Raw genomic sequence first — 23,905 nt, forward strand, 5'->3', positions numbered from 1 at the left:
ATTACAAGCTGGCTGCCCCCTCCCCCATCACTGCCTATTCCTCCCCCACCTCCCCCTGGCCGTGTGTCTGTGCCCAGTCTCCAGTCTGTCGGCCCTTCATGGAGCCCCCCGGACTCCTGCGCTCCCCTCACTGCTCCTGACACAAAGCCGGGACCCCGCCAGCTGCCCTCCGCCTCCTCCTGTCCGGCACCCGAGCTGGAGGAGCCTGGGGAAGGAGGGAGGCTGCCCCCCGGACACCCCCCAGCACCCCGGGGATTTATGGTTGTTTCTCGGCCCTCCTCCGGCAACATGCAGCCCCCCCCCGAGAAAGGTGAGGGGGAGATGGGGGGCACATAGAGGGGTGGGGGGCTCTCCGGTCCCACCCCCTGGATGCATGCGGAATGTAGATGCATTGTTCTGTGGCCGTCATGTAATACATATTCTGCAGATCACACATGGTGCTGATACATTGTAACACCCTGCTGGTACTGAGTGTATGTTCTGTGTGTCCTCAGTACATGTGTGTGCTGTCTACCTGCATGTTCTGTGTCCCCTGCCCACTACATGTGTGTGCTGTCTACCTGCATGTTCTGTGTGTCCTCAGTACATGTGTGTGTACTTTGTACCTGCATGTTCTGTGTGTGCTGTCTACCTGCATGTTCTGTGTGTCCTCAGTACATGTGTGTGTACTTTGTACCTGCATGTTCTGTGTGTCCTCAGTACATCTATGTGCTGTCTACCTGCATGTTCTGTGTGTCCCCTGCCCAGTACATGTGTGTGCTGTCTACCTGCATGTTCTGTGTGTCCCCTGCCCAGTACATGTGTGTGCTGTCTACCTGCATGTTCTGTGTGTCCCCTGCCCAGTACATGTGTGTGCTGTCTACCTGCATGTTCTGTGTGTCCCCTGCCCAGTACATGTGTGTGCTGTCTACCTGCATGTTCTGTGTGTCCCCTGCCCAGTACATGTGTGTGCTGTCTACCTGCATGTTCTGTGTGTCCCCTGCCCAGTACATGTGTGTGTGCTGTCTACCTGCATGTTCTGTGTGTCCCCTGCCCAGTACATGTGTGTGTGTGCTGTCTACCTGCATGTTCTGTGTGTCCCCTGCCCAGTACATGTGTGTGTGTGCTGTCTACCTGCATGTTCTGTGTGTCCCCTGCCCAGTACATGTGTGTGTGTGCTGTCTACCTGCATGTTCTGTGTGTCCCCTGCCCAGTACATGTGTGTGTGTGCTGTCTACCTGCATGTTCTGTGTGTCCCCTGCCCAGTACATGTGTGTGTGTGCTGTCTACCTGCATGTTCTGTGTGTCCCCTGCCCAGTACATGTGTGTGTGTGCTGTCTACCTGCATGTTCTGTGTGTCCCCTGCCCAGTACATGTGTGTGTGTGCTGTCTACCTGCATGTTCTGTGTGTCCCCTGCCCAGTACATGTGTGTGTGTGCTGTCTACCTGCATGTTCTGTGTGTCCCCTGCCCAGTACATGTGTGTGTGTGCTGTCTACCTGCATGTTCTGTGTGTCCCCTGCCCAGTACATGTGTGTGCTGTCTACCTGCATGTTCTGTGTGTCCCCTGCCCAGTACATGTGTGTGCTGTCTACCTGCATGTTCTGTGTGTCCCCTGCCCAGTACATGTGTGTGCTGTCTACCTGCATGTTCTGTGTGTCCCCTGCCCAGTACATGTGTGTGTGCTGTCTACCTGCATGTTCTGTGTGTCCCCTGCCCAGTACATGTGTGTGTGCTGTCTACCTGCATGTTCTGTGTGTCCCCTGCCCAGTACATGTGTGTGTGCTGTCTACCTGCATGTTCTGTGTGTCCCCTGCCCAGTACATGTGTGTGTGCTGTCTACCTGCATGTTCTGTGTGTCCCCTGCCCAGTACATGTGTGTGCTGTCTACCTGCATGTTCTGTGTGTCCCCTGCCCAGTACATGTGTGTGTGCTGTCTACCTGCATGTTCTGTGTGTCCCCTGCCCAGTACATGTGTGTGTGCTGTCTACCTGCATGTTCTGTGTGTCCCCTGCCCAGTACATGTGTGTGTGCTGTCTACCTGCATGTTCTGTGTGTCCCCTGCCCAGTACATGTGTGTGTGTGCTGTCTACCTGCATGTTCTGTGTGTCCCCTGCCCAGTACATGTGTGTGTGTGCTGTCTACCTGCATGTTCTGTGTGTCCCCTGCCCAGTACATGTGTGTGTGTGCTGTCTACCCTGCATGTTCTGTGTGTCCCCTGCCCAGTACATGTGTGTGTGTGCTGTCTACCCTGCATGTTCTGGGTGTCTCCTGCCCAGTACATGTGTGTGTGTGTGTGTGCTGTCTACCCTGCATGTTCTGGGTGTCTCCTGCCCAGTACATGTGTGTGTGTGTGCTGTCTACCCTGCATGTTCTGTGTGTCCCCTGCCCAGTACATGTGTGTGTGTGTGTGTGTGTGTGTGCTGTCTACCCTGCATGTTCTGTGTGTCCCCTGCCCAGTACATGTGTGTGTGTGTGTGCTGTCTACCCTGCATGTTCTGGGTGTCTCCTGCCCAGTACATGTGTGTGTGTGTGTGTGTGTGCTGTCTACCCTGCATGTTCTGGGTGTCTCCTGCCAAGTACATGTGTGTGTGCTGTCTACCTGCATGTTCTGGGTGTCTCCTGCCCAGTACATGTGTGTGTGCTGTCTACCTGCATGTTCTGTGTGCCCCCTGCCAAGTACACGTGTGTGTGCTGTCTACCTGCATGTTCTGGGTGCCCCCTGCCAAGTACACGTGTGTGTGTGTGTGTGTGTGTGTGTTGTCTACCTGTAGACATTATTCTGCCTGTGTTACAGGTATAATATGCAAGTGTGTGTTACCTGGCAGCAGACAATGACCTGTCAGTATGATATGCTGCAGATTGGTTTCACAATATAAATGTATATTTTGTCTGGTTTATATTGCGCAGCACCTGACAGTGGAGGTTACATATATCACTAATATATTCCTCTCCCTGCAGCTTCTATTACATATCTTACTTCTTGCACCTGAGTGCTGTGACGTGTGTGAGCGCAGGGTGGAGATTTGTATATTTAGATTACAGTAATGGTTATTGGTGTGAGATATACTTATCACCCCAGCAGCAGAGCTGTGCAGCCCTGGCTGATGTTAGCAGAGGATGTATGGGCTCCACGTCATTAATATTGGAGATATACGTTGCCTGGATGCTGAGTTTGTTTTGTCAATAAGGGACTGAAAACTTCTCATTGATTGTCAGTGTTTGGTCAGAAAGCTCCTTAGATCATCAGTGAGACAGTGGTGTATACAATATATATATTGCATGTATTGTGATTTTCTTTTTTCTTTTTTTTTTTTTTTATGAGAATACTCTGTCTGATATCACACTAAATGTCTTGTGTTCTGATACACAAATCCAAACTGCGCTGTCTTTGTATTGGGTTTTTTAGATGGCAAGCTCTTCTGACTCAAACTATCAATTTATCATTCATTGCCGAGTGTTGAAATGACAGCGATCAAACGTTGTACACGCCTTACCTGTGTGTGTGATCCAGACACATTCCAGATGGTACATGGGATGAGTGACTATATGTGCTGGGCACCAGATGTGTGCCCGATAGGTGCCTTACACGCTGTGTGCATTATACCTGATTCAGCAGATATATGTGTGAATGTACCGTGGGTCCTTATATCTGTATATGTCATACCTGCAACTCTGTTAGAGATTCATAATTTGTGGTGCACTCTGTGTATACCAATTTAATATAATGTTCAGTGTAAGGATTGCACGCGTGCCGGTCACTTACATACAGCAGACATTGGGCATGCAGTGTGCTTGGTGTAGGAACGTACACGGTATATTCTGCGCAGGTGCTAAGTGTCCAGTTGTTTGGGTTCTTTAAACCAGGTTGTGAGACGCTCACTGTAATTGTCATGCTGGTGTTTTTCCAGGATGTGTTACAGGATAGTGTGATGTTTGCAGCACTGGAGTATATACTGCTCAGCTTCCTGCTTTAATAAGGCTAGGTGGATTTGTTTCCACTGGCAACCAATCAGAACCGAGCTATCATTTTTCTAGCATGTACTAGATAAATGACAGCTAGAATGTGATTGGTTGCTATGGGCAACACCTCCACTATTCCTTGTTAGAAGCTTTAGAAAAGCTGCCCCTTGGTCTTTGCAGAAATACTGACTGTTCTCCCAGTTACACCTTGAGTGATCTATCCTGTGTTTTATGACCTTGCATAGTACAGGCAGGTCTCGCCCACCACGCTGTTTACAACCGCGTGCTCACACCTTCTTGTCTGACACAAGCAGTAGCCTGGTGTAATTTATTGCTTCAAATTAAGTACGACGCTTGTATTACATTGTTTTGTTTTTTTTGTTTCCTATAGAGTGCCAATTCTCCTGTTAAGCATGCTCGATGCAATTCCTTTTCTGTTTGTATAAATGCACATTGCTACTACTGGGCATTTACTTTTTATGATTAGCCGGCTGGTTTTTAGCGCTGCGATCTGTTTCCATTATACTTCTGGGCACGGTGTAATTCTCAGTATCTGTTACGTTGTAGAGCAGGCCTGGTAAACCTGCGGATCTCCAGGGGTTGTGAAACTACAAGTCCCAGCATGCATTGCCAGGTGAAAGCCAGACTATAGCTGACAGGGCATGCTGGGACTTGTAGTTTAACAGCACCTGGAGAGCCACAGGCCTGTCGTAGAGCTTTTCTAGTCAAGAAGAGTATTTGAAAAACACTAATGTGGGTCCTGACGGTGACTGGATAGTGCCTGGTTTATAGCATAGTACAAACTTACAGTAACCGTAGCGTCCATTCCCAGCTTAGGTCCAATATCTGGTTTCCATGACGTCTACAGTGTGCTGTTATGTCCTTGGAAGTTGGGATCTGCTACCCCTGAGATCTGAAGCTGGTAACTTGGTATATCTGAATACTTCATGTCTATTTCACACCCCGTATCTGTCTGTTATCCATACCTGTGCTGGTTGTACACAATTCCAGTTATTCCAAAGTAAGAGAGCAGCACAGTGGCTCAGTGGTTAGCACTTCTGCCTCACAGCGCTGGGGTCATGAGTTCAGTTCCTAACCATGGCCTTACGTGTGTGGAGTTTGTATGTTCTCACCGTGTTTGCGTGGGTTTTCCTCCGGGTGCTCCGGTTTCCTCCCACACTCCAAAAACATACTAGTAGGTTAATTGGCTGATAACAAAATTAACCCTTGTCTCCCTCTCCCTCCCCCTCCAATGGGGCAGGGACTGATGTGAGTGAGTTCTCTGTACAGCGCTGCGGAATCAGTGGCGCTATATAAATAGATGATGATGATGAAGAGAGCGATAATCCAACAATTCTTTAATAGCAATAATCACAGCAATTTTCTCCTAGTTTTACAGCTCCTGGTAACAGGTACGATATAACCTAAGGCCGGCGAGGGGGCAACGTTAAAGAGGTGTAGAGACCAATGTGTGGCCCTCTAGTCTTCAAAGAGGCCACACAGAGGAAGGAGGGAAGAGCACAGTGCACTTACCGCCTCCATGTGTGCCGCGTGACATCCCTGTACTGTGCAGAGAGGTCACGTGATGCGGAATTCAGGGATAAGATCCGGCTGGGAAATCGTAGGCGAGATCTCGGCGGGTTGTTGGCGGGCCATCCGTTGCCCACTGTTGCCCTTGGCTGCCCGTACACGGTTTCATCAGCTGAATCCAGGGGCTACGGCCATACATGTATAAACACAATTACTGCAGGTGGACGGTGGCCACACAAGCGTTCTTCACCCTCTGCCCCAACATACACATAGTGGACCCTATTGGGATCTGCCATGTTTTTGGGCCAATAAACGCTACAATTTGATGCCAGCTGGGTCCTAATTGGATGACAAAATGGGCACTATATTATATTCTATGAAAGCTAAAATCTGATTGACTTGCATTAGAGGTTATTGTCTCCTGTGTGTTTTATATACCTTTTGTAGGAGTTTGGAAGTGAATTCGTAGGTCAATCCCTTCCTTGTGTGCCTCAATGTAGCCTATTTGTGGTACCTTATAGCGACCACTCATTACCCGAAGTTCCCATGATTATAATCTGCGGTGACTGTCCCGGCCTCGCTGCGACAAAACAGCCCCGGAGAAATGTTTTGTGTTGTACGTGTCTCGTCCTTTCATGATCCTTAGATGTAGATGAGACGTTGGCTGCCTTTGAAGTAGCATACAGCACGGACATCGGATAGCTCTTCCATGTAGATGGTTTGATTGTAGTGTTGACAATAGGTGAAAAAAAATAAAGATTCAAACCCAAATGGGGATTCTCTCCTACTGTATAATTGTTTTTGGGTCTGTAGGGATTACCTCTCTGTTACACTTAGGACCTGTTTACTCTTATTAGAATCTAGGAAACTCGTGTAAGAGTATAGTGTGGTCCGAGGGCGACCGATACTGAACACTCTACCTGTGGATGTCTGTTCCCCCGTTGTTGTGTGGATACATCCTCTATCTCGGTGATGGCCGGCAGAAATATTCTCTGTGTAGTAATTGGAGTGTTTATACTTGACTATATATATCCACCCGGCTCCCTTTTGCCCCTCTGCTGCTATTTTAGGAGAGAAGAGCTTCTGTAACGGAGCAGGCAGAGCATGACTGACAGGCTTGCAGTCTTCCTCTGCAAAAATGCGCTGAGTGTATTGGTGGATTCATAAATACAGCAAGGCCAGTGATGTCTCAGCAGCTGAAATGACTGCACTCTCCTTTGACCCATCTGTGCGCTGACCTAAAGACGTAGAAGACGTGTCGGCTGGAGTAGGGAGGAAATTATTTTGTTTTTAATAAAGATGAGGTGGTATATCCTTGTGACACTGCACAGTGTAATTTTACTGTAGGGTTAATGGAAAGTTTTGATTGTGTACATTTAGAGGTCATTTATTCCATGTCTGATCTGCATTTACCACCATCGTAAACACATAACTTAATGTTATTTATTAATACTGATGTCCACAATTGGAGCATCCTAAGATTACAGTATGACTTGAGCATTACAGCATTGACTCCCTGAGAGGAGCACGATTTTGGGGTCCAGTTGCCGCAGTTCCCTGTGGTACAACGTGTCTGAGGGATCGGAATGTTTGTATTCTGTGAGATGTGAAACTGTGGTTTTTAAGGAACCTCTAACCACAAGCTGTGACATGCTGCCATTGTGTATTGAAGTAAACTTTAGGGATTTTTGTTTCTTATTTGCTCATACTCCTGTACAAAAGCTCCAATTGTGTCTTCCTAGAGAATTAAGAAGTTTCTACATTTCCAAGCAGTAGTAGCACGTGTGCTCTTTTCCTGTCACTTTTAGAAATGTTGATTAATACACTTTGTTACATTCGAACAGTCTTCAGTTCTGTGATCATTCCTCGATCTTCGGTTCCATCCTGTAGTTGTATCTTTTATGGCGTTCTTTGTCTCCTGGCAGCGGATTGCTGAGGTAGGTGCGGACGGTTGTGGTATTGTCATATCTCTTTGATGGAATTAACTCTTATGCAGAAGTGGTTACTGTTTCCAAGTGAAAGTGCACTTAATTACTAATATAACGTCTTTCATGCTGTCGCTCTGTTTCACTGCTATGGAAATTAATTATTTAATTGCGTCTCGTTGCCGTTGGATACGTCCGGGGTGTCTCCTGCCTGTGAGACGGCCACCAGAAGCATTTATAAACGGGGTAAGCAGAGGAGAGCGCTAGGAATTCTGGGAGATGTAGTCCAGCAGTCAGGTGCAGACAACAGATTGGCTGCTGGAGTTTCCCACCTCAAAGGCTCACAATTTGTGTTGTAGGTATGCAGCAGGCTGGTTCATGTAAGTGAATTTCACTAATAATAAAACCCAGGGAGCCAGATGTTTAAGACCTACCTCTATCCAGCAAGTTTTTTTTTTTTATTTATTTTTCTTTAATGGAACTGTAAAACCCCTTTTATAAAGGAGTTTCCTACCTTCAGACACCTGATCCTTGCAAGCGATCCCATCTCCCCCTCTCGTCAATACATACTTTGCATATATAACCTTCAAATGAAATGAAATTGTATTTTCTTAGTATTAAATGTCTCACCGGTTCATCGAGTTTTAAAATCCGGGTGAGTTTGGTTTACGTGAACGGTTAAGGGTTTGGAACACTTGCTACAAACTTCATTGGCAAACTACTGTCCCGTCTGAGAGCCGTGTGGGTGAGCACATTGAAAAGAATCCGCTATATTCTGTTTCCACGGAGACTGGACTCTTCCCCGAGGCAATAATACTGAAATAATCCCATCACTAGTGATAGTCGGCTCAGGTGACTTCTGTAGTCTCGGAAGTACATAAATGTTTCACATCACAAAGGCTGCTCTGCAGTAGTCTTAATGTGTGCGTCTGTTTGCCGCAATGGGGGCAGACATTTTTTTCCAGGTGGAACAGACCTTTTTCCTTTTAAAGGCACAGTATCCGTTTTTAACGGAGTGGTGACCTCATTGCTATACTGGGCAGTAGAGGTGCCGGAATCGGTTTCATACTGTTTAAAGTGCAGTAATTTAGTCAGCCAGTCCCAGCTCTAGACAGATGGGGTAATGGACAAGATTTGAACCTTTGGGGTACCAACTTTGCTGCCCTGGTGGTCGCAGTACCCAATGTCTATGGTTGCACCTTTTCGCTAATGCCCCTCTTGCCTAGTGCTCCATATTTAAACATTTCAATGATGTGGTTTACTGGCCCTTTAAGCGCCGTCTGTTCACTTTAAAATCCGCTATGAGATCCACAGTGAGGACACCGGCTGACTTCCAGTTCTTAGAAGTAATGGTTTTGTTTTCCACTTTTCCGCCTGGCTGCGTGTGCAGCGTTTGTGTGTGTGTGTGTGTGTGTGTGTGTGTGTGTGCCTTGCCTTGCGCATCAGACTTAAGGCTTTACACTCATCACGGTAGTTTGCTTAGAAGGATTACGGTGTATTAATGTGAGATGAAGAATTCACCATATTGTTGAAGTCCCGTGTGATAACGGGTCTGAGAATCGACAATAACTAGACGGCACTAAGTAATCCACCAGATTTACCTAATGGTCTGCTTGTGGGCTGCAAAATATTTAATCTTTAGTAGATTTAATGGACTTCTTTTTATAGTGGTAAATGTTTATGGGCATATTCAATTACGTGCGTAGTGCTTTCGCGTCTGGAACGGGCGTGGAGACACTCCGCGTTGCTGCAACTTTGTGTGTTCCCCTTTGCCCCTCCACATAGGGTTGCGAAGGGAAATCCGCGATGTTATAGTACTGTATTACCTCAAGAAAAGTGCAGCCGTGACGTTCATCCGAACATTGTGGATAATTGAATATTTTTTTTTTCTATGGCCTGTTAAGAGTTCATAGGAGCTGTCCATCCTAATGAGAGATGTATCTTCAACTCTCCTCGAACAAGCAAAAAAAAAGGGTCCCTGTATCAGGAAACAGTTGGAGTGGATGAAGGTCATTTTGTTAAGGCATTTTGATGTTTTGGGGTCTATTACCTTAAGGTTTCCTGATATTCTATGAAAATATTAATGGCCCATAGAGATCCAGAGCCCCAAAAAAATTCTTAGTAAGGGAAAGATCAGTGAAGCTGGAGTACCGCCTAACCGATGATGGAGACGTAGACTAGGCCGTGCGTACGCTCCTCCAGCGAGCTGCCAGTCATTGTGTCTGATCTCTCCTGTAGCTGAAGCTTGATAGAGGTTACGTGTATTCCTGCCCGGACTAAACACTACTAATGGTGGGCTTCTCTTGGGTGTCACCCTAACTTGCAAACATACTGGTATTGGGAAGGTTTTGAAGTGAGTAAACTATTTGAGTAAGAGCTATTACGTTGTAGGTAATTGTATTTTACATAGTACTTTTTTTGTCATACGTTCCATTGAATGGAGGCAGCATAGAACATAACACATTTATAGCCCCCAAGCTACTTTTTGAAACTGAGCGTTAACTACAATATGACGGATTCTCATTAAGATGTGTGATGTTTGTTTAACATGAGGGTTGGATAGAGTCATAGAGTAGGCGGAGGTGGGGGGCAGATAAGTACTGATAGTTGCAGCATACGCTTTAGTGTTTGCACTAATGATTGGCAGGTTATTAGGTTATTTATTTTAAGCCCCTGTAGAGTCCTGCATGACATTGCTGTGCTCCGCTCCAGCTACCACCTGCTAAACATATACTGAGACGTTTTACAGATATCTCTTGTTTTACCCCTGAAAAAACGCGTTTGGGAACTGTTATTCAGAAACTGAGGCTTAGTTCCTAGATATAGTAACATGTTTAAATGTTTTATTTTTCCCAGTTTTCATTTCATATCTTATAGTTTCGTTTCTCTCCCTTCTACATATCCTGAGTTAATTGCAGTCCTTTGATCCAGCCGCATCTCCTGACATCAGCCGGGGTGAGGTACACGGATGACGTTAGACTTTACTACGAACCTTGGAAACATGCAAGCCGCGTGCTTGATCCTGCAGATAATGGGGATTAGGAAATGTTTTCAGCTCTCGCTCAGAATTTGCATTTACCTCTTTGATTTAAAGGATCTTGACAAGCTTCCCAGGTGCAAAAAAAAAAAAAACAACAAAAAACTTTGGCCTGGGGACAGAATGAGGGAGATAAGTATTTACTGTTCAGGCTGTCATGTTAAAGCCTCTATAATATAATAGGCACCGTTCCTGTTAACGTAATATTGCATCTTTTTTCTTATATATTTCTGTTGAATTTGGAAATTGGTGATGAGAACATTAATGATCAATAATTAAATAGATTAAGTAATTATGCAGTTTTCAGTGTTCTTGTAAGGATTTTGGGAAGGTGTTTTTGGACACAGGCGGTTCTTTTAAAACTGCCAGTAATTCCTTTCATTGCTCAGAATTGATCGGCGGAGAGGCTATGGCAAACTGGGACAGCCGTTCTCCGTTGATGAACTACATGTCCCAGCCTGCTTTGATTCACGCTACAATACTGGACTCTCAGTAATTCCAGCACCGTGCTAAGCATGCTGTTAATCCCTGTGGATGTCATATATAAAATAAAATTAAAAATGTTTAATCTCTGCTCTGTAATTTTAGGTGAAAGTTACACAAGAGCTGAAAAACATTCAAGTTGAACAGATGACGAAACTGCAATCCAAACACCAGGCAGAATGTGATCTGCTCGAAGACATGAGGTAAGAGACCGTTCTCCAGCACATACCGAATTCCTGTCCTGTTCCCACCACCGCCTCCTCTCTCTTTCTATATTTTGGAAGAACAGTTGGTTTTTAGCAAAAGTCCAGGAACTGTCAGTGGAATTTCCTCCTGCACTTCCTGCAGAGCTGTCGCACAGCTGGAAACTGTGGACGTAATGTGTAGGGGTGGCCATTAAAGCAATATCCCCGTTTTATTCTTTCCAAATGCAATTGACGTCTTACAGCCCCGTCTGCCGGGCGGCTGAGAGGTCCCAGTTGGTTTCCCTACTGTATAAACTTGCTGTGGACACATGATAATGGGCATAGATTATTGAAACTTATTCTAAACCAGTGTGTGAATCATGTAGGTGCTCCTTGCACAGTTAGAGAAGATAGCGGCGAGGCACCGTGTCACAAAGTGATATGAGATTTAAGCTGGCCGCTATACACAAATGTTGGGGTCTGAGAGCGGAGTGGCCTCGCGTGTAGTGGATGAGCCAGCTGATCTCTGGTTTGGACGGTGCCATAAATTTGTTACAGAAGTTTTCTACCTGAGGCAGGTTATGATACCTTTACAGGACGAGATAGGAGAGTCTGATCATTCTATAGGCACCTGAGGCTCCTGTCTAGGGCTCGGTGCGTACTGCTCCCACAACTTAATACAAACTGAGGGGTAGAAAGAGGTCCAAATGGGTATCCTACGTAGGACAGGATAATATTCAAAATTCATCTTTGCCGGGTAATATTGCGCACGGGGGATCTGTAAAATATAAATCATAAGGATGTAGACAACCCAACCTACAGGCTTCCTCCCCCTACCCTGCGGCCTATAGATAGGACTCCTCTACGACCCCTGTCGGCTCGCCGGGCAGACTGGCTCAATCTATCCAGCCCGATAGGTTAGTGCTTTATTCTGGTGATTACATTTTAAGAGTTCGTACATCATAACTATATAGTAAAATAATTATTCTTTCAGGGGCTCCTTGTTTATGGTGCTCACAGTGGGAGCCATGTATTTGTCACACATCGACATATAATGCTAATTCTCCTAGTAGAGGAATCTGGCCAATGTCAGCATCCGGGGGAGGGGGAGAGGGGAAAGGGGGGTGACATGACTTGCAGGCTGTCCAGAAACTTTTCGGGCAGATTACTACCTGTCCTTGGGGCGAGGGGACAAGGATCGTGTGGGCTTGTAGTTTTTATGACTAGTAGTAAAAACTTATCTCCTGTATATTCCTCTCATACCTAGAATTATCGTTTCTTTACTTAAGTATTGGGCTGATACAACAGGTTAATAATGAACTTCACAGAAATGCCGCTTTCATGGCCAGGATGCGTTTGTAGAACACTTTGACCTTGGCGGAGGTTGTCGGCCTCCAGGAAAAATATTTCCATAGGATAGTTATTGTCCTTGCGGTTGTTTTCTGCCCATACACGTTGCCATATTGCAGGCGTGTGACCAGCTTTTGACTAATAAAAGCCATTGGATGCAGCGGATCGCAGCGTATTTGTCTCATAGTCTTATAGTTGTTACCGTGTGTCACCGTGTCACCTGTTCGTACGGACCTCCAGATTACAGTACGTATATATAGGGCTCTTGTGATTAGATAATTTCACCAGGACCGATGCTTATTTCTGGATACCGGGCTGAGAAACTCCAGCTGCTGAACACATCAGGGCCGTCTGCTCGGATTTGGATGTTCGCTCGGAACTTTGACACTGGAAGCGGATGTAAAGCAAACACGAGAGACTATGCAAACAGTTAGTGCAGGAATGCAAAGTATTTCCAGCAGCCGGAGCGGGAGCCAAGCTACATACAATGTCAGATCTCAGGTTTTACACAGTCACAGTCTGCGCTATAACGTGGCCATTAATGCTGATTAATTCCAGGAATAGATGGATATAAAGTGAGCATTTCGCTCATCCAAAACACTGTACAAACTATAATTGTTCTGCAATTGCAAAGATGAGCCGCGGCGTTAGGATGTAAGCGCGAATCCTCTGTTAATACTATATTACGCTATGTGGAGGCAGGGGGACACGTGACAGAAGGGGTAATTGCGGGGATAGAAGGTATTCATTTCTACACTTGCCACGGTACAGTTAAGGGATCGTTGTAGATGGTATCATCTGTAAGAGAATAGGTTTTAAATGTATCCCGGTTTTGATGCCAACATGCCAGACCGTTAAACCTCTGTCTGACCATTAAACCTCTGTCTGTGTTCTTCATTAGATACAGGATGGAAGTCTGTTCCGCATAGGATAACATCTTTCCCCGCAGTCACAACTTTATCTTCCTTACTTCTCGGCCCTTGAATATTTTACGCATACCGTATATACTCGAGTATAAGTCGACCCGAATATAAGCCGAGGCACCTAATTTTACCACAAAAAACTGGGAAAACTTATTGACTCAAGTATAAGTCTAGGGTGGGAAATGCAGCAGCTACTGGTAAATTTCAAAGTACATGCGACAAAAACAATCACAGTAATAGCAATAATGATAGGCAGATAGAGCAGTATAGTGTCATCAATAGTCATCTATAGTGTCATCTATAGCAGTATAGATCATCAATAGTCTGTATGTAGGCAGACAGTTGGCTGTAATGTCTTAATACACAAAGCAGTCACTGGTGGATGTCAGAAGGAAATATGATTATGGATGCTGCTCTTGTTGTCCTCTGTATGTGTACAGCGATGTTGTGCAATTACCTTGGTATGGTAGTTAATGAGCTTTAACTGCCATAATCGAGAATGCTGCAGCTCCCAGATCTGGTTTCAGTGTCCTTATGCGCACCTCTGCCCGCTGTTGGCGGTGACATGGTGCAGCGTGTCGACGGTTAACGCGATGTTTAGGGCAGCTATGGATGTGCTCGGGACCACTGTGTGGCTGCTGTAAATCCCGATCATGTGGTGGTATTCCCCTGTGTAAGCGCTGTGCGCTCCGTGTCTGGCTCTGTTGCCGGATGTCCTGCTGCTGCAACCCGCGCATGCGCGGTAACCGGTGCTGGGAGTCCTGGAGCATCCCCCGAGTATAAGCCGAGGGGGGGCTTTTTCAGCACAAAAAAATGTGCTGAAAAACTCTGCTTATACTCAAGTATATACGGTATATTTGTGAAGGTTATTAGTAAATGTTTTACGCAGGGCTGGTCCTGGGATCCTGAAACCTTCTCGGTATGTAACTGGTTAAATCTGAGCGTCCTACTTAGTCGCAATCTAAAGTGGAATTGGCGTATGTTGTAACAATAACTCCCACTAGATTTATCATGAGTTTTACCGGATTGTCATGTCCGCCAGCTTGTTTTTCTGGTCAGTCACACGTGTCTGGTGAGAGCTCCATGGGGGAGTACTGAGTCATTTAATGCAATTTTTAAATCCATTTTTCTCTCTCTGGACGGCTTGACCCTTGCAGAATTTAATGAGTAAAGAAAAGTAGAATATCTTGTGTAAGTTGCCCCGCACATCCTGTGGCTACAGTGACCGACGTTGATGAATCTTCTAAAATAAAAACTGTTTTTTGATTGCATTTAAAACCTGTTAATACCTGGCAAAATAGCATATTTAAGAGGGAATTAATATATGATGCTAACTTGTAAAATAGCCAGAGAACTTATTTAATATACATAACCTGATATGTGACTTCGACACCAGTATAGCTATATTTTTTTGTGTGATTTGGAAGTATAATCTGTGTGTGGCACAATCCACTATGGATGTGGTCTCCTTGGTTTTCTTAGAAACTGTCCCAGGCAAAGGATTCTGGGAAACTGTGCAGATGTCCATGCAGCTTCCACATGTTCTCCTGAGCGAGTTACACATAAGTAATCTAACTGCGTTTCTTCACATGCCAAGCTATAAAATAAAGATTTTGTGCCGATATGTCTAAAATTTACCTTTTTTTATGTGGTATTTTTGGCCACGGTTCCACTCCAAACGATTGCCAGCAGAAACACCTGAAGAAACGGCCCTCGCCCGCTCTGCACGGTGATGTAAAGGTCACATTCACTCGTCGCAACTCTTGTTTACGTTCTTTATATCTGTTTTCCAAAACCCCTAGACATCGCTGTTTGTTAAACACGTCTGAAATGAACGGTATGTTCTGGAAGTGTGAATCGGTGTCGTGTGGGTGACGGATCGCTGCATTTTTGTCAACATTACAAGAGGAAATGGGAGTACGTGTCTCCACTCGCTGAGCCTTTTAAATGGTGTTTCTTGCAGTTACTTCTAAATGAGGCACGGATGCCATAGAGCCATGAAGTGTGGATTAGGAATCATGTTGCGCTCCGGCTGTTGTTGAACTACAAGTTAAAGAAAGTCCTGGGAGTATTGCATTTATGGGTGTTGTCGAACCTCTAAATTCAGGATTTCGCTACACATTCGCACAGTGGTTAGCATTGCTACCTCACAGTTCTGGGTTGTGGCTTTGATTATGACTAGGGCCCTATATTTATGATATTTATGTTCTCTCCATATCCGCTTTCCACCCACACTCCAAAAAAAACATACTGGTATGTTAGTTGGCTGCTGACAACATGGACGTGCGTTTGTGTTAGGGAAATTAGATTGTAAGCTCCTGTGGGGGCAGTTACTGAGGTGAAAAAGTATTTTCTCTGCACAGTGCTGCATCATATTATAGGCACTATATAAATAATAATGTTCTGAAGGCAGAGATAACGTAGTATAACACCTGTCGCCTACACACGTGGCAGGCGGCCATTTTGTTTGCTGAAACAATGGCTGGTGACATCCCTGAGGCATTAAGTGGCTCTCTATGGTTGGCTGTATCTTCATGAATGTTGGCTTATCCTACAAAATGGCTGCCTCTCTGTTCCGACGGGTATACGGAGCCCTAAAACAACCTTTTCTGGTCACTCCCAGGGATGTTATGAAGTAATAAAATGAGTGACGCTCGAGCACTTGTGAAATGTCATCCTTCTGAGTAATTGCGTTCCAAAAAAAGTTTAAACTGAGGACTTTTATGTAGTAGGAACATCTGTGAAAACAGAGCATGTTTATTTTGGATTCACAATGTTAAGAAGACTTTTCGAAAGCCCCCCATGTCAGCGTTTCTCAAAGTTTCTTGTTGGGTTTTTTTTTTGGTTTTTTTTAGGCTGCATTTCCATGAAGGTTGGTACACTAGGGCTGTGTGAGAGGGGAAATAAATACTTAATTTGGGTAGGGGCATTGGTGGGTGTCTGTCTTTTCTCCCCCAAGCGCTAGCATTTCCAATCCCTGCTCGGAGCCGCCGCTGTGCGTGGGGTCTCTTCTTCATAATTGTATGTCATGAGATATCTAACGTTGCTGTGAGATATAAAATGTTTTAAACTTATCTCCCCCCAGCTCCTGATTTCCCCCCCCTCCATCCCTGCCGTCTTTAGTTTTCATGTGCCCCGGATCTGCATGCTACAGTCAAGGTCACTGTGCAGGCTTCCTATCCCGGTGGCCGTGTATTTTGTTTGCTGACTCTGTGGAAAGGCTTCCAGCTTGTTATTCCAGCACAGACCCTGGTGCTTCTGGGCAGCTCTTGCTCTTCAAATGCCCCTCCTGCTAAGTCTTATAAATGTTTAGTTAGAGAACTTATACAAGACCTCTCCGCTGTAACCTGCTGGTTGTGTACAGCCTGATATGTGGCTCATTCCACCCACTGTGAGGGCGTGTTGGATTAGGACGTTGGCGATTATCGCTGGTCACGTCTGTTATTTTGCCCTTTAAACTGAAATCTCGTTTTTGCGCCGCTGCATAAAATGTAGCGCATTGTCGTGCCAACTTGGTACTTCACCTGGAGCCGCTTCTCAAATGCTCCTTTCTCTGTGCGCCAAGACGCAGGTGGTGGCGCATAGTGAATCCAAAGGCGCTTTTGCTGTACAGAGCTCTCGTTTTGCACTTTGTAAGTCACTTCCAGTGAGGTTTCTGTCACTAAATAAACCGCTATGTAGCAATGCAGCTGTATAGGTTCATGGGGCCTGTCTATAGCAGCATATGCCGTCACAATGCTCCGAGTCGGAGAACCCATGATCCACCGCTGATCTCCATACTTCCATTAACAAGTAACAATGGTGCTGGCTGATTCACTTTAGAGCTGTTTCATTTCAGTATTGAGCATATACTATCTCATACTTGACAACTTTTCCTCATTAGCTTCAGGGAGATCCCGGGGGAGGGGGGTGTGCAGTGGCGGGGCTTGACGAATCGCATCATTTCGGCCCCGCCCCTAAACAATTGTCACAATTTTGCCCAACTACAGCGGGACAGTGTCAGTCTTTGATTAAATCTTGGTCTCCATGAAAATGGCCACCTCCATAGGCATCAATACATGGACATAGGACACAACTTCTGAACTGTCATCATGACACAGATAGTGAAGCCAACCACGTCTTGTACTGGCTCAGCATCAGGGAGAATGCCAGACTCTTCAGGGAGGGAGGGAGATCACCCCTATTTCAGGGAGTCTCCCTGACATTCAGGGAGAGTTGGCAGTATGCACTATCTGTGTACTGGATAAATAATCGCAGCCTTAAATGTCATGACTGGATTGTGGGGTTTTGTTTTTTTGTTTTTTTTGTCAGGTGCTCTGTGTGATTTTGACTTTGGTCACCGTTCAACACAGTCCTCGGCCATGTTGACAGCTGGTAGGACAGGGACTACAGGCGGGCTTTGGCCCCGCCCACAAAAATGGCTGCCACCATTGTCTATAGGTGACCCATACACTTCACGTTTTGTATGTATGAGACGCCTCCATGAAATATGGGTCAGAATCCCCCCGCCCTCCCTTCTGTCCTCACTTCTCAGCTGAACTGGGAACAAAGTGAGATTTTATTTGGAGAAAACCAAAATTCTTCAGCTGCAGTTTTTGAACTCTGGGAACTTAATTTATTTTCCGCTGAGACGAACGGTAGATGGATTATGTCTGAATGTGCTGACTTGTGTAACTCGGGAAGTATTAGAACCTTTAGTGTCGGTCGTAAACCATGTTTATATGTGGGTTATTGACTACGAAGTGTGAAAGCAAAGGAGTGAGGAGCCATAAACGGCGCAATGTTAAGGCAACTTTCCACTGCACAATACACCTCTTATATCACGTTAAACTTATCACTCCAATAATGAAATAAACACACGGACACAGATATGAATTTGGCAAAAAAGGGTCGAAGTTTTTATTATAATTGAAACGGGTGGCGGAAAACGTAAAATGCTATGGATATCATCCCTTAACTGAATGACCGGCATCAGAGAACCAACACCACCTCTGGAATCACAGTGATATGTGGCTCAGTGGTTAGCACTTCTGCCTCACAGCACTGGGGTCATGAGTTCAATTCCCGACCATGGCATTATCTGTGAGGAGTTTGTATGTTCTCCCCGTGATTGCGTGGGGTTCCTCCGGGTGCTCCGGTTTCCTCCCACATTCCAAAAACATACTGGTAGGTTAATTGGCTGCTAACACATTGACCCTAGTCTGTGTCTGTCTGTGTGTCTGTGTGTGTATGTGTATGTTAGGGAATTTAGACTGTAAGCTCCAATGGGGCAGGGACTGATGTGAGTGAGTTCTCTCTACAGCGCTGAGGCATTCCCAGCAGCACTGTGACTTTCTAACAAGATAATGAGGGTGACTTGGAGACCGTACGGTTCAGAAAGGTATTACACTAGTTTGTCATTATCCTGCGTCCCAGATAGTAATACCCCGAGTGGGACTCACACAAAGCTGTGAGGGTATTGGTGGCAGCCTGTCAATACCTGTGTGATCTGTACACAGTTTTCAGCTGCTACTATTTATGAGGTATATGAATGTGCTCCAATGATCAAAGGCTTCATGTAAGCGGAGGAACACACCTCATATCCAGAAATAGCATTCCAGCTGTGTTCTCACCTTTTATTATTCCACTTGTTGACACAATGAAAACTTTGCTCTGCGATCTCGCTTGTGTAGCCACAAGACAAACACTGAAATGTCACAGTGATGTGTTCTATTATTGTACGGTTTCCCACACAAAGACAGTGGAATGCGGATTGAAATGGACGGGTTCATTTAGAACTCTGCGTTTGTCTTATTTTCTTCTACAATTAGTCCTCATCTCTCCAACTATCGAAAAAGAGGGGGGGGGGGCATGTTTGGGATCCCCAAGGTCTGAGATAACGTCGCTGCGGCCTACTAACAGACCTCAGTGACGCGGGACGCGCTGAGTGGTCCCTTCTACAATATAATTTAGCCTCCCATGTGTGCAAACAAATCGGGCAGTATCGCCATCACCTGATTCCTGGACCAAGCAGTGGGATCGGAGCACGTTCAGCCAACTAAACAATCTTTACAAGCTGTCTGCACAGGGAACCCTTCAATACTCTTTGACCATTTATATGTACCAGAGCTTACTAACCAAATTCTTAGCAAGTTTGGAGGAGGTGCACATCCATCAGATGCAGACCGTTTTTTGTTTTGCAGAAAGTGTAAACAGGCTGCTTATTTAAAGGGATTGTTTCAGTATCGGACAATCCATTACTAAACTAATCTTCTCTCCACGTATCTTTTACCGAAGAGCCACAAGGTGCTGAATAGCGCTAATTTTTGCATTTTTGTTTAGCGGAGTCCGTTCTGACATCTAGTATATAAAGCAAGTCCCAATCTGGTATATACTAGAGAAGTTCCGCAGCAGTCTGGTGGTTGGTGTGTCATACAGACTCCTGTGCGATGGCTGGTGTAAAACATAGACCGCACCCCTGATGGGCATTCAAATTCATGTAAATGCAGCCAATGAATTCACTGGGAACTAGTGACTGAGGCATAAGGCATAATGAACCTCATGCCTTCGTGATGTAAGGAGGTTCATTTTGTATGTGCTTCTTGTTTGTGACTACAAGAGGCCTCGTTACTCACTGGATAATATTTTATCTTCCACTGAGACTGTGGAAATTTGATTATTACAGCTCATCTTAATGTTTTTGTGCCCAGCCAAGAAGGGTTGGGCGATCTGTTGGTAGTGTTTGACCTACAGCAGCCATCTGCCGGTCTGTGTGTCCGCAGTGTTTGCTCAGTAATTTGTATTATCAGCGCACTCTGATAGTGAGTTACATGCTGCTTGTGTTGCATTTTCGGATCATGATCATGTGACTTTAGACCCCTCTGGCGGTCCATTGGTGTCCGTGTGTGTCCCTTAGGAGGGGGCTGCCTTGTATCCTCCTCTAGTTGGTTGTCTTTGGGGCTGCTCCCTCTTCCCACCTTTCGTCTTATGCTTCGGAGGATATTTTATTCCTGATCCTTCCTCCGGCTGTCCTGTGTTAAGCTCTGCATCCTGAGACAATGCTCTATCCGCTGCCCACAGTCCTGATCTGAAGTAAGGGGCCAGGATAAGCCAGCGGTGGCAGCAGCTACGCACCGCCCAGAAGCCAGCGGTCCCAGGTGCCGGTGAGGGAGCCTGGTGGTGGTGGTGGTGACTGCTCTCCTACCACTAGGGGGCTCCACTGTGGTGCGCAGTTGACATCTAGTTGGCGTTTGTCTGGTTTGGCCATCCCGCGAAAGCAGGAGTGATCCCTAATGCCCCCAAACAGGGTGGTAAAGTGACTGCTCAGAAGTGCAAAACCAAAGGAATGGACTGGATCCTGACTATTCATGTGGGATATTGGACACGTATAATTACCAAGGCCGACCGTAATCTATGTATCCACAAGGCATAATTGCAATCCAGTCCTTTTTAATGCAAAACAAAGGAAGAATAATTATTTTATCACCTACCAGCTACTAGATTGAGAGGGGAAGGGCTGATAACTCACTTTCTCAATCACAGGTAAAGATCCACAGCCGACTGGTGATTGGCCCCCAAGAACCTTTACGAGAAAAGTAGAAGTAATTTTGCAGTGATCACTCGTCTCCCGAACCCCCTCTTTCTCCTTGGTCTTCCTGACAACAAAATGTCTGATCCTTCCCATGTGTATCCTCACTCAGCCCCTGACCAGAACTGGCAACACAGGTGTTTTGTGGCTTTTATGTGACTTATGTCATATTATTCATATTTCATTAAAAAAAAAAAAAAAAAAAAAAGAAAAGCTAGTACAATATTTAGAAGGACTCTGGTATATTTGGGCTTCCACCATAACCAATTTATTCATCGGTGATGTCACTATATCTTAGTGAGCTGATAGAGACAGAAATCTCCTGGGCTGAGCCTATTTGTAGCAATGGGTAGACTTTTTTTAAAGAACCTTATACTGAAAAGAAGAAAAAAAAAAATAGTTGGTGTTAAAGAGCCCCCCCCATTGCTACAGAGCTTTCAAAAAAATTTTTTGTCCCTTACGAACCGGTGGATGCCAGTAGACAATGTATCTTGCATAGTTGAGAGGAATCAATAGACAGATATCGAACGACACCTACAAGTGTTTTGTTCTGCACTGTTAAAGGTTCTATATATTTGGATACTGTGGTTATACTATAAATTCTTAGATTCCGTGACAGATTACTGTGGTTTGTGGGAGAGTAGAAATGGTCTCGCAGTGTGGTCGGTACCACTGTGAGCTGGACTCGTAGCACCTTAGGATCGTAACTGTTGGTCTTTGAGTTCTGAACAATACTGGTCATGGAGATGGTGGTTTTGAGGAACTGGTGCTGAAGTCTCTGAGACTAGGGGAGGACGATACTTGTACATATGGAGATATTCCCAGGCTCAGAGGCGAGACAACCTATTTTGAACATTTTAGGGGGAAAAATGCAGGTAGTCCTATATGGGAGCGCACTGGGGTCCCCTCTGCCCCATCAGGAGTTGGTGATAATGGATTTCAGCAGATGGTTTGTTTTTGAGCAACCTGTGGTACTTGTAGTTCTACGACATCTTCAAACTCCCTCCGCTGAGCAGTATAGAGGAAGCTGTTCTGGTGTCCTTGGAGCTGTATGTGTTGTGGCTTTGAACACACTGGGTCGCTCTCCCGGCATCTGGGGGCCACAGAGAGCACTTTTTTAGTGCACTAAGTCCCCCTGGAGATACGTTCTCTTCTATCCATATGAATTATTCTGTATGTGATGTTTTAGTATAATGACCTGTTGAGGAACGGCATCCTCTGTGCTGTGTTCTCCCAGGTTCCTGCACTTCTGACGTTCCTCGTTTTAATATCCTGTCCCTCTCAGAGGAAGCTCTGACTGCTGGATGACCCCCGGGCCGGTAACTTCCAGACCATGTGTTGTGCTAGGATGTAAGGGAAGGCCGTAATACTTTTATATAGGTGTTACTTTTGGGTACGTTAGAACAAGCCGCCCCATCACCTCCTGTCAACACTTACTCTTTTCTTTTTCTTTAATCTTTTGGATACTAGGTGTACACTAACATCTGTGTGAATATCCTAACCCTTATGACCCAAAGGTAGCGTTCACCGGCACAGATCTGTTAGGTTTGTGGAATGTGGGGCGAGAGGGGTCTGGGTTTACAGCTGCAGTTTGGCTTATCCGGCCTCCTTCACTTGTTAACGGTTTATTCACTGGACAGAACACGTTTAAACGCTAGAAATTTGCGCAACAAACTCCAGCTACACTTGATGCGTCCTGTCGCTTTCCCCAGGATGCTGCACTTCTGCCCGGTGGTCAGAGAGACTGGCCGACACGGACTAGGAAATTTGGCTCCTAGAGGACCTGAGGTTCCTCTTCTTACCCCAAGGATCTTTAACAAAGTACCCTATGGTAGCATGATCCACAGTCGTGGCAATATAGCTAGTGTAAAATCGGTCTGTCTTTTTAATGATGTAACTGTTTGTTATTCAAAAGCAAGATCTTAGTGTATTTAAAGTAAGAGGTCTCAAGATATCGGAAATCCTCTTGGGATAACGCTGGCTGCAGCTTTTTTAAATGTCTGCTCCAAGCATCTACTACTTTTTGTTTTATTAAAAAAAAAAATAGTTTTTGTAACATTTTAGGTAGCACAGAGGAGCACTGTAAATCAGGCCTGGACAACCTGTGGCTCTAGGTGTTTGGGAAACTATAATGACCAGCATACCCAGCTATTTGGCTGGCAAAGCTTGCTGGGACTTGTAGTTTCACAACACCCGGAGATCCACAGGTTGTCCCGTCCTGCTCTAAATCTCCTGGATTCGCTGTGTTGATCACACACTGACATTTTATGTGACAGAACACGATTGTTGCAACACTAAATATTCTTTTTCTTCCACAGGACGTTCAGTCAGAAGAAAGCAGCGGTGGAGAGAGAGTACGCACAGGTAAGAGCAGAAACCAGTGTCTGTAAAATATTTGAAACCATGTCTGCCCCCTTTAAATGTATAATTTTTGCATAGTCGGGGAACACTGCCTGGATTACATTACAGTTGTATCTGTGGCTATTTAACTGCTGTGGCACTACAAGTCCTAGCATATCAACTGATATGACATTCTAAGGCTCGAATTCTAACAGCCTGTGGTTGTTAATCTCTGGATACATTGTGCAGCTTTCTCTTCATTCCACAAATATAAACCAGATCTGTATGTTTGTAGTGTCTGGTAAAATTGATGTGAAGTGAGTGCTTCAGATTGCTCTGGTTTGGAGATCTTGTCTCTGTGCCACGCTACCCGGCAGATGTTTGTTTGAGCTCTGGCTACATTCATCCGAGTTGGCTGGCGTTCCTCGGCTGGTGCACGAGCCCTTCATAAAGGGAAGCGTTGTTGACCTGCACTGCAGGGGAAACTGCTTCCTGAATTCTGCAATGAATACCTATGAGCCGGCTGAAATTAAGCCTTTGTGTACTGGATCAGAGCAGCGATTGTCTCTCCGCATCCTGATGGCTCCATGAGAAAGTGACAGCGCTGCAGGCCAGGAAATCGCT

General features: G+C 45.5%; 1 protein-coding gene across 4 annotated transcripts in view; it reads left to right on the plus strand.

The window, feature by feature from the left end:
* Positions 1-230: 230 nt before the first annotated feature.
* The window catches only part of FCHSD2 (FCH and double SH3 domains 2), a 95,055-nt gene continuing 71,380 nt past the window's right edge, over positions 231-23,905 (plus strand). Inside the window, exons 1-3 of one of the 4 annotated variants that reach the window (XM_075198538.1) lie at positions 231-310; positions 11,022-11,119; positions 23,260-23,305. In XM_075198538.1, the coding sequence (XP_075054639.1) occupies positions 11,064-11,119; positions 23,260-23,305 (102 nt within the window). In that variant the 5' untranslated portion in view covers positions 231-310; positions 11,022-11,063. Of the gene's footprint in view, positions 311-7,339; positions 7,409-11,021; positions 11,120-23,259; positions 23,306-23,905 lie in introns of those variants that run through there. The other 3 variants (XM_075198536.1, XM_075198537.1, XM_075198539.1) reach the window with 3 other exon arrangements.

This window comes from Mixophyes fleayi, chromosome 2, assembly GCF_038048845.1.
Source record: "Mixophyes fleayi isolate aMixFle1 chromosome 2, aMixFle1.hap1, whole genome shotgun sequence".
NCBI lineage: Eukaryota > Metazoa > Chordata > Amphibia > Anura > Limnodynastidae > Mixophyes > Mixophyes fleayi.